At 34.9% G+C, this 11,777-nt stretch overlaps 1 protein-coding gene and 1 pseudogene across 1 annotated transcript; one reads left to right on the top strand and one right to left on the bottom strand.

The window, feature by feature from the left end:
* Positions 1 to 3,859: 3,859 nt before the first annotated feature.
* Positions 3,860 to 4,597, bottom strand: LOC149241659 (benzyl alcohol O-benzoyltransferase pseudogene; annotated as a pseudogene).
* A 410-nt stretch (positions 4,598 to 5,007) lies between these two features.
* On the top strand, positions 5,008 to 5,589 carry LOC149241660 (S-adenosylmethionine decarboxylase proenzyme-like). Its single transcript, XM_089370610.1, has 2 exons — positions 5,008 to 5,359; positions 5,444 to 5,589. The coding sequence occupies exons 1-2, from the start codon at positions 5,008 to 5,010 to the stop codon at positions 5,587 to 5,589; spliced, it is 498 nt and encodes a 165-aa protein (XP_089226736.1).
* Positions 5,590 to 11,777: the final 6,188 nt, after the last annotated feature.

The following is an 11,777-nucleotide window of genomic DNA, read 5'->3' on the forward strand; positions in this document are numbered from 1 at the left end:
TCATTCATAAATCCAATGACCATATTTTGATCATCTTGATGATCTTGTCCCAACTTCTCTAGAAGAAGAGTGATGAGGTGCAACTAAGATTGTATGGCACCGAAAGGTGTTGGAAGATCGACTCGGCCATGCGAGAGAGTAGGATTATGAGCAACCTTCTCCCCTATCTTTGTCTCCTCCCTTCCATTCACCTCTCCCTCCACACCCCCTCCCATTTTTCCAACTCATCTCCTCACTCTCCGACATTATCTATACATTATATGGTGAGACCACCACATCAAATACACCAATGTAATAAAGTCATGCAATACCTCTAGACCCTAATTCTCTACAATACTACAATACCACACTTGCAAGCTATGAACAAAACCTCCTGCAACCAAAGCAACCGTCACCTAGAGTAGACCCCCTTGAGTATAGAGCTATTATCACAATGAAGTACTAACCTCCACCCCCATTGATCTCTTTTGTACATTATAATTTACAATTACAATATTTTCAGCATCGGTGTTAACACATACGATAGGTTTAATGGAAAATGTGATTATAAATTGTTGATGGACATGTTAAAATAAGACATAAGATTAGTTAGCAATCAATGGAAAATGTGATTATAAATTGTTGATGGACATGTTAAAATAAGACATAAGATTAGTTAGCAATCAATGAAATTTATGTTATAATTTATTTTTATTATGAAAAAAGAATTGTAAATTGTAAATAAAATGAGATAGGCTCTAAGGTTATGTTAGATTTAAATATTTTGAATCTGTTAAATTATATAAAAATAAAAATGAAATATATAATTATTAATTATTAATTATAAATAAGTCTAAATATATTTAATTGGGGATCTAGTGTTTTAATTGTGGATATCAAAAATAAAGAGAGGTCAAATCTCTATTCCTCAAATTTATATTTAATAATAAATTAATTTAATTTTATGCTAATAATTGTTTTTAAAATGTAAAATGAAATGATGTTTTTCATGGAGTTTGAACATTTATTTGGAAATGGGTATTATTTAAAGTTAGATAATGATGCAATTTTAATTATAGAGATTTTTTTTTATGTTCTAATATATTTATTTTTAGATATTTATTTTATAATAAATTTAATTTATTTTATTAAGCTATTGTAAGAAAATATAATCATGTTTTTGATATAATTTTTATAAAATTAATTTTAAAAATATTTTAGTTTTAAAAATATGTAATATTTATTAAATAAAACTTTATTATTAAAAATAATTGAATTTCAAAAAAATATTGTTTATGATAGAATAAAACCATATATTATTATAATACAATAATAATTGACGACGACGACAATGATGATGATGATGATGATGAAATATTGTTTATCATAGAATAAAACCATATATTATTATAATACAATAATAATTGATGATGATGATGATGATGATGATGATGATGATGATGATGATGATGATGATGATGATGATGATGATGATGATGATGATGATGATGATGATGATGATAAAATATTGTTTATGATAGAATAAAACCATATATTATTATAATACAATAATAATTTATATTGATGATGATGATGATAATGATGATGGACAATTTGAGATTGTAAATTAGTTACAGAAAAAAAATTGATAAATTATTTATTTTACAAAACTGGTATGTAAATGTGGTTACTTTTAAAAAGTTAGTTTATAAATACTTGTTTATTTGAAAAATATGAAGCTACTTTATTAAATATGTATAAAAGTTACTTTATTAAATATGTATTTATTTGAAAAAATATGAAACTATTTTATTAAATATGTATTTATGTGGAAAAACAGACCTAAGTTATCTTATTAAATATTTTGAAAAAATATGAACCTAATTTATTAAATTTGTATTTATGTGGAAAAACATATCTTCATAAAGATAATAGAATAATTTATTTGTAATAAAAAATTTCATTAAAATAATGGTATATTTATATTCTTATCTTATTTACATTAATAAATGAAATTTTTAATATTATTTTTTAATAGAAATTTCATTATTTATATTTTAAAAAATATATATATTTATTATTCTTGAATTTATTTACATATTTTTTTTTATAAATTTATTTAAGAATATAAAAAAATTAATTTATTCTTTAGCATTAACAGATCAATGTCTAAAATTTGAATTTAGATAAAGAAGATAACAGCTATTGAATCTAAACACTAAAAACTAAATTCAATTAACGTAATCATATAAATTATATATATTAAATATTTAACTAAATATTATTAACTTTTGGAGAATGAAAAAATGGTAAATCAAATGTATTAAAAATTGTATCGATATTTGAATGATCTTGGTTCGTTTTTGGCGATAATCATATAGACTTAAATATACATCATTTTATTTATATAAAACTTAATTTCTATCGAGTTATAATTTTAAATTTCATGCGAAAAGTTAAATATAAAGTATAACTTTAAATTTCATGTGAAAAGTTAAATATAAAAATCGCTGGTAAAAATTCTTATATTTCTTTTCCCTGATAAATTTGATAGATTTAATAAACCTTTACATTGATATGCCCCCTTTGAAAACAACCATGGGTGCCTCTGACGGTAAATTTCATTCTCTTGCAAGTTGCCATGATGATTACGAAGTTTTCACTGTTAAAGATTTCCGAAACATTAAAATGTAAATAACAATCTTGCGACAGTACAAGATTATCAGTGCTGTCGTCGTTGCACCGAAACTATCGATATATTGATTGACTAGATTAAATGCATAACACCACCCTTACACGCAACATGGTATTAAATGCTCGAAAACTTCTAAATGCAAGATGTCAAATATTGTGAAAAGGAATCCAACCATATGAAAATATATAAACTCTCGCTAAGTTTAGTGGCTTAGTTCGACTTTAAGTCGATAAGGCCTATTCTATTCTTGTTTTGGAAGTGATAGAATACTACCTTACGAGGTACTTTAATTATATTCTTAAGAATTAAAGAGTGTTAGGCATATTTAGTTGTCTTTTTTAAGGGATAGAATACTATTTTTTTAAATAAGATATTTTGATTAAATGCGATATTTTAATTAGGCCAATAGGCCTTCCTTTGAGTGAGCTTTTCATCTACATTTTGTTTCTATGTTTGACAGCTGACATGCACCTTCAACTGGCATATGGTTGACATCTGTTGTGTAACTCCATTTTTGTTTCTCCTCCCTTCAGCGTTTTGCTCTTCGTGTTTTCTTCCACAACTATTTCTCTTCCTCATGTTTCCACTTTCTGCGCTTCCTGTTCTCTTCCACACCCTGCTGCAATAATGTTTTCGTGCTCTTCCACTTACTGTTGTAATAATCCGTCCTGTTTCTGCTATGCAATCTATTGTGCACGAACTAGCGCTCGGTTATTCAGTATACCCTGTTTACAGCTCCGTTTTACTGTTCCGAAATTGTTCTCTCAGGTGCTCAGAGTTCTTCTTTTCAAATTTCAGTTTAGTGTTCTCAAAAATGGCTTTTCTAATCCCATTCTCTCTCATTTTGCTTCCAATGTTTTAATCTCAGTCTAGTGTTTTCTTATGTGTTTTTTTATGGCAGGTGCAGCTTCGTTTTCCTGTTCAAAAACTGTTCGCTTAGGTGCTCCGAGTTCTTCTGTTCAAATTTCAGGTTAAGGCTCTCAAAAATGGGTTTTCTGATCCCATTCTCTCTCATTTTTCCTGGTTCTTGGTTGTATTAAGTATTTTCTTGGCATCTGCACTTTGAATATTAACGATATTGAAATTTTCATTAAAACCTCTGAACCTTTGACTATCGATGGTGACATATCTCTGTGTATAATGTGAACATTTGAATCCTCTTTTAAATATGCAAGTCCTCGTGCGTTAACCTAACATACTCATACTAGTGAAATCATTACCAAGGATATCCAAGGAAATAGTGTGACAAAGAGTACCCTGTTCCAGATTGTAGAGGAAATCTGCACAAAGGGGGTCAGAATCCAAACTTTAAATTCATTAGCCATGGTAGCCATAAGGAGAGATAACCAGATGGATTCCAACATGAAGAAATTAAATGAAATTACATAGCCTCGAAGGAAGATTTACCATTTTTGAAGTGGGATAAGTATGTGCTGTAAGAGAAGACCACAGAGGTTCAGAGGAGACCTCCAAATGCCAAGGCCTTCTGTAGGCCACTCTTCCCCATCTGAAATCCACATCCCCGTAGCTGATTTTGGTAACGTCCGAAATCAGAAAGGCTCCCGCCACTGTGAAGTGAGGGCACCCTTCCAATTCCATCAAATCTATCACCGATCGCATATACTGGTCATTCACAGCTGTTTTCCCTTCGTTTATCAATTTCAAAGCCAAAGACAACGGTTTTTTGGCCAGCTCTCCTGCGGTCGTCTTTGCGCATGCAAAGCTGATCCCATTCCCATAGAAGCCTTTAGGGAGTGGCGGGTGGAATTTCGTTCGAGCATCCAGGGGAAATATTAAATGAACTTCTTGTTCCGAAGGCAGTTGGAGAGCCCTGGTTCTTAAACGCCACAAACACGCTGATAAAACTTCGAATGTCGGGTGCTTCATGCCATGTCTTACTGCTTGGCTCTTCAGCGACTCCATACACAGTGAACTCACTCGGAGTTGACACATAACAGACCAAGGAAGCAAAGTGGTGAAAGGTTAGGGTTTGAATGTCTAGGGATAACCATTCGATTACCTCGAGTAATCTGGATCAGTCACTAAAACCCAAGAATGAAGCCCACCTTACTACATGTGACCAACATGTGGTAGAGGGTGTGTGGCAGAAGGGGAGTCGCCATGCAACAACCTAGGTGTACGCCCTTTCCGTTATATGTCGGGTGTATGAATGGATGGTGTTTAACAAGTGGAAATGTGATTTAAATACAATAAACTGAGTTAAATACACAGTTAACGACAAATGTCCAAGGTACTTAGGGACAACTATCGTATTAATTTGTTTTAATAGTGCTTCCTTATTTTACAAGAGTCATTGTAATTCTATGGCAGAAATGACACTTAATTCTGGTATATCAAAAATTCTTCCTCAGGCGAAAGTCTCTGATCTTGAATTTGATCCTTGCGGTTACTCCATGAGTTCTATTGAAGGACCTGCTTTATCTACAATTCATGTAGCTCCGGAAGATGGTTTCAATTATGCAAGTTTTGAAGCCATGGGTTATGATCCTAAGGATTGTGATCTACAAGCATTGGTGGAGAGGGTGTTAAGTTGTTTCAAGTGTATGGTATTCTCTATTGTAGTTCATGTTAATGCTGGCACTTGTCAATCTTCATGGAACAAACCAATTTGTCTGCAGGGGTATACTTGTGAATTGATAGCTCAACAGGAGCTTACAAAGAAGGGTAGTGTTATATATTGCACTTACAGAATTTGAATTTCTGCTTATGAAATGCTTACTGCTTTTGGGGGCTGTTCGTCTTTGGAAGGATTCATATTAGGTGGATGTGAACTCTTTGAGAATCAGAGGTCTAATTGGAGATGGATATCTTGCGTCACTTCTGTTGGGTCACAATTTCCAAGATTCTCGTTTAAGGGCATATTAGTTCAGCCAGGTTTGGATGTTTTCCAATAAGAACTGGAAATCTGGGGATGTTTTCATAGCATGGAAGCCCACAAGATATGTGCAACTTCAATGAGATGAGATTTAGTTCCATCATTGCCCAATTACAACAACTTCCATCTCAATAAAGCAATTATTGTGGATCTTTGGGTGAAAATTGTATGAATGGTGCTTGACATTGGAATCAAAAGCTGATGGCTACTCAGTGTCCTATGAGATGGGATACCACTGCACAACACTGGTGGTTTGCAACACCTTTGGATTGGGCAACAGCCAATGGATACTTTGATGTTGTGAGAGAATTACTTAGTTTAGATGGAAATCTTCTTATCATGCTCACATCAGTAAGAAGAATCAGAAGGCTTGAAGTTGCATGGGAGGATAAGGCCACCTCCATTGATGTAGCGAAAGGCCGAGGCCTTGTGGCCAGGGAACTTATGGGTCAGTGTGAAACAAGTGATGGGAACAGCCTCATTGATGTGGGGTATGGTGGGTGGTTGCTCTACACTGCTCTGCTGCAGGGGATGTTGAGTTGGCAAGGTGTCTGTTGAAGAGGAAGCCATTGTTGGTGTTGGGAGAAGGAGAGTATGGAGTTTCTGACATGTTGTATGCGACTGCCAGAAGTAAAAATGATGAAATATTCAGGGAAATCCTTGGGCTTTCCCATGATATCAAGTGTCTTGGATGTGATCAGGAGGGCGATGCAACAATATATGAGTCTTCCCCTTCATTTGAAATTTTGAGCAGGGTTGTTCATGCTGCTGCTAGGGGAGGGAGTGTGGAGATTTTGAGAGAGCTTTTCAAAAATTGTCACGATGTTGCTTGGTACAAGGATAGTCAAGGCTCAATTACATTGCATTCTGCTGCAAGCAAAGGTCAACTTGAGGTCAGGTCTCAAGATATTAAGTTTAACATTTCGTCTAGCCTAAGAAAGTATTTTATTATATCAATGAAATGGATTGCTCAATTTGTTAACTTGCCTACGAGCAGTCCAACCTGTGCCTTATATGAAAGGTCAGGACTATTGTTAAGAGTAGCCACAGTTTGGGAACTATAGGAAATTTTAAGGGAGTTTTGGGCATAGAGCATGAAATATTAATATGACTGAAGGACAGTTGTAGCCTTTACACAAGCTAGACCCATGCAAAAGAAGAAAGTTACACAAGTATGGAGAAGGAAGGAAATACAGTTCGAAAGTCCCTTGAGCTCTACAGTCGATCTAAGTTTCTTTTGAGAAGATTCCGCCGAAAGAAGATAATGCATACATTAAAGGGGAGCCTGTAATTTTTTTATCATTATTGCTGAACTGTATTAACAGTCAATTTTTGATGAAGATCTTCTTATAAGGAAGAGATATGGAATTAAATCTCCCATGAGAGCAGAGAAGGAGCAGGTTGATGATATTTTGACAAAAACATTGGACCAGAAAAGTTTTGAGTTTTTGATGAAATGTCTGGGTATGATTGAACGCCCAGTAGTTGAAATTAAAAGGGGAGTGTTGGAATATTAATTCCAACTTGTGCAGCAGCATCATCTATTTTACTTATTTGTCCTGATCCGACGCCCCACATTTTTTCCCGATCTTTTAAGTCACCGCCATTACCATATTTTCACTCTTTAATTATTTTTGTGTTCCCGAAGGAGGAAGATCAGATCCAGTGCCACACCATTACTTCTCAACAACCATATTAATGAGAAGAACGGTTGAAAGAGAAAAGAACCAGCCTCGAGCCGACGCAGCATTTATGAGCCATAGATTTCATCACCACCGACTCAAGAAATACAGCAAAAGATCAAATTTCGTTCATTATGAGCAGCAGAGTACAGCAGAGACTTCATCAGCAAGTTAAAGCGGTGATGGCCCTTTCCCGCACTATAAAATGCAGACACAGCAGTGAAGAAAGAACAGAAGCAGAAACAGAAATAGAAATAGAAACAGGGGAAATAGATAGAGTTGCTGAGATAGAGTTGCTGAAACAGAGTGCTGAGACAGAGATGCTGAAACAGCAGTACTGAGACACAGTGCTGAGACAGTAGTGCTGAGAGAAAGAGTTGCTGAGACAGCTATATATGCAGTAGCATAAATGTATTGAAATTTTTACACACAGTAGTGTAAAATATCAGACAGACACAGCGATGTCAATTTGGACAGATTGAAGTGCCTCTGAAGCAGGCATGTTGGAATTCCTTTGTTAAGAGGTAAATGTTATTTGGAACAGAAGTGTTCCTTGGTGAATCCCTATGTCAAGAGGAAGGTGCTTTTTAAGCATAGTGTTTGGTGAATCCCTCTATCAAGAGGAAGATGCTTTTTAGCATAGATTGGTAAATCCCTCTGTTAAAGAGGAAGATGTTTTGTAATAGGAGTTGTGGAAATCCCTCTATGAGAGGAAGACTTAGTTTATTTTTATAAATAGAAGTTTCTTTTTGCCTGTTGCTGTTACACCGTAAGTCGAAAAATACTTGACGTCAAAAATCCCCGTTGCTGTTACACCGTAACTCAAAAAATACTTGACGTCAAAAATTTACGTTGCTGCAACACCACGAACAGTGTTGCTGCAACACAAGTTACAACAACTGAAAAAAAACTGCGTTGCTACAACACCAGTTACAACAAAGCGATTTTTTCTGTTTTCGCTGTATTGAAACAGAGTATTATTTTGATCAGTTTTTGATCCTGAGGCAAAGTAGAGTAACTTTCGGTGCTCTGGTTCTTCGGAGGCATTGTACCTTATATTTAGGCGACTCAGTGCAGACAGCCACATAAATTACTCAAATTTAGGGCAGGCAGTGTGAGACCCATCACTTGGAATCAATGTGCTTCTTTTGTGAATCTTGTGCATAATTCATGATATTTTAACTATTTTTTGAACAATCCACAAATTTCTTTTTATTAGGCTATATTCGGTTGTACTCACTGTGCTTGTGTAGTTTTGCACATTATAGGGAATCACTTTCAGTAATCTTCTCTAAAACTATTAGAAAATTTGTTGGAGAATATTCAATGCTGTCCTCAGTAGAGGGAAAATACTCAAATCTATTGAGCTAATATGCATAGTTGGCTTACAGAAATTAAATATATAAGTAAGAATATAGGCCATCAAACATATGTCGAATAGTGGCCATTGCATATGACAAACACGCTATTCAAACACTATGTATAGCTTTCAATAAATTTGTGAGTCTGATGCATGAAAGGGTAGAGCTATTGAATCTGAAAGTTCACACATTCCTTCAGTCCAGGCATTTGCCATGTATTTCGCTCACTTAATTTACCCTTTGCAGACCTCTTTTAAAGGCTGAATCTGCCTTCTTCACCGTAGCCAAAGTGGATACACATAGGGCGTTGTTTAATTCTGTGTTGGATGTGATCTAGAGTCTCCACTTTAGAGTCACAATGTCAAAAGGCTATTCTTACTATACTTCATTATTTTTTTCTCAAATGTCCCAAGTGTTATGAGAATCAGATAAAGCCCTTCCATCTATTCCTACTACATTATTTTTTTTCTCAAATGTCCCAAGTGTTATGAGAATCAGATAAAGCCCTTCCACAGTTCCACTTGACTAAATAGAGTTTGTATGTGTGGTCTTCTATCAGATTCAGAGAGTACACTGTCAGACAGGCTATTCCTACTACATTAGTTTTTTCTCAAATGTCCCGAGTGTTATCAGAATAAGATAAATCTCTTCCACTTGACTTCTCAAATGTCCCAACTCCCAAGTGTTATCAGAATCAGATAAAGCCCTTGAGGCCCTTCTACTTGAAGAACCAGAGCACCGATGTCAGTCAGGCTATTCATACTACATTATCTTTTTCTCAAATATTCATGATGTTATGAGAATCAGATAAAGCACTTCCACTTGACTAAACAGAGTTTGTATATGTGGTCTTCTATCATATTCAGATAGAGTGACAGTGTCAGTCAGGTTATTCCTACTATATTTCATCAATTTTTTCTCAAATGTCTCTAGAGTCATAGTATCAGTCAGGCTATTCCTACTATATTTCATTAAGTTTTTCTCAAATGTCCCTAGTGTTATCAGAATCAGATAAAGCCCTTCCACTTGACTTCTCAAATGTCCCAAGTGTTATCAGAGTTAGATGAAGCCCTTGATAGGCCCTTCTACTTGAAGAACCAGAGCACCAACTTAGTGTTGAAACTTGTCAAATTTCTTCCCTGCAATGTTATTACTAGAAGGATGGAGCACGCTATCACATCAATCCATGAACTTGAACACAAAAGCCAGCTTCTAGATTACCAAAGTTTTTTGTTTGGATAATGGCTTGTGAGCCACCTCTATCTCACAACTGCTATCCATGTGGGATTATTCAGAACCCAACACCAAGAGTCACCAAACCTGATATGGCTACGCTGGAACAACTGTCCCTTCTCTTGCCTGCCTCCCTGGATTCCGATGAAGAATATAAGGGTTTTAGAAGTGGTATGAACCAAATTGAAAAAACTGTGGCAAGCAAAATCTCAGGTGAATTCTTAAAGAACTCAAGAGAACTACTGGAAGAGTATGGACAGTTTGGAATTTTGTTGAGCCATTTCTCTATGTGAATTCTTAAAGAACTCAAGAGAACTATTGGAAGAGTATGAAAAGTTTGGAATTTTGTTTTGCATATGTTCCTTATTCTTGGCTTCATTCAAGAACCATAAGTATATCTCCTCATCCAAATCTACATGTAGGAAAGTTGTTTTAACATCTAATTTCTCTAACTCCAAATCAAGATAAACAACTAGTTCCAACACAATACAAACATGTACAAGCTTAACAACTAGCGAAAGATTTCATGGAAATATATACCTTCCATCTAAGAGTAACCTTTTGTGACCAGTTTGGATTTATACCTTTAAAGATTAACATCAATTCCTTTATTCAATTTGTAGACCCATTTACATACAACAATCTTTCTAACTTTAGGAAGTTGTGCCAGGCTCATGTTGCCACAAAATCTAGCAGGTCTGGAGAGGAGATTCACCAGGTGAGGACCAAACTCTATGGCAACAATGAGGAAGGGTTGTCACTGTCACCTTAACAACCTTCCTCTTGTTGTTTAGTGGGATTTCAGCCACAAGGGAGGCTTCCCTATACCACCTACAAGGCCACCATCATGGTCATGACCTAGAGGTCTTAATGTTCTTGAGAATATTCTCTTTCAGTGGCCCTGGAGAGGTATCCTATCTGTTACTTTTTAGGTTAGGTGAATGCCTTTTGTTGGTAAGAGAGACTCATTTAACCCACAACATACAAAGGAAGAGTCCATCTTTTAGTGTGCATGGAATTTTATAGCTTGAGTGAGCCTAGCAGCTAAGAACATGTGTTTCCTCCTCATAAGGCATCTGCTGAATCCTTTAAAACCTCCCTACTTAAGGCCACAAGCTGGCTCTTGGATTAGAGGATGTAGCTCTTAAATATCTTTTTGAGATGGCTGCCCAATATCACTTCAATAGCAGCTCTATCTCTTATGCTTTAAATGCCAAATTTTGGCGGTCATTAAAAAGATTGAAAAGAAAGAAAACTACAAACTGAATACAAGCAATTACAATTAGATTTCTAGACCATGGCTTTTCCATTGGGCACATTTATCGTACATTGCAGAATCATAAGGTTAATTTGGATGAAAGAAACAGAAGAGTTAGGAGATAAACAAATACCATCAAGGACCAGAAAGGGTGGCAGTTCTTGGCACTCAAAGAAAACAGAAATGTCATAAATGCTAATGAGGATGGAGACCTTTAGCATTAGCCGATATGATAAGTATTTGCAAATAAATTCAACAGTTCTAATTTGTTCACGAGACCTTAAAGTATGCTTTAGGACCATGCAATATATGCAAAGGAATTCATCTCACCAAATAGATTGGTAACAGATTCCAAGAACTATACAATCTGTGTTCATGTTAGAGTATGACAGCAATTAAAAGAAAATATAAAAACTAAATTTACCGAAGTAAACTTTTGTGATGGTTACTCTAACGGTGTTTGGTTTATGAAACCAAATGATAGTCATCATAACCAATGTAACAATGCGTATTTCATTTTATGAAGATCAAAAGATTGAAGATGTTGTAAGCCTAATTATAAATTTTCTCCTCATAATAAAATCATTGTCTTTCCCATGGGTGTTTCCTTGAAAAACTGTCAAGGTTTTATCATGTAAAATCTTGTGTGTATTATCTATTCTTGTCATTATTT

The sequence above is a fragment of the Pinus tabuliformis genome, chromosome 8 (assembly GCF_031772625.1).
Source record: "Pinus tabuliformis cultivar Carrire ecotype Pingquan chromosome 8, CPIR1, whole genome shotgun sequence".
NCBI classification, from domain to species: domain Eukaryota; kingdom Viridiplantae; phylum Streptophyta; class Pinopsida; order Pinales; family Pinaceae; genus Pinus; species Pinus tabuliformis.

Bases quoted from the DNA above. Each gene is read 5' to 3' on its own strand.
- LOC149241660 (XM_089370610.1), top strand. From the start codon at position 5,008: ATGACACTTAATTCTGGTATATCAAAAATTCTTCCTCAGGCGAAAGTC. The intron at 5,360-5,443 runs GTAGTGTTATAT...CGTCTTTGGAAG, and splicing joins ACAGGAGCTTACAAAGAAGG to GATTCATATTAGGTGGATGT.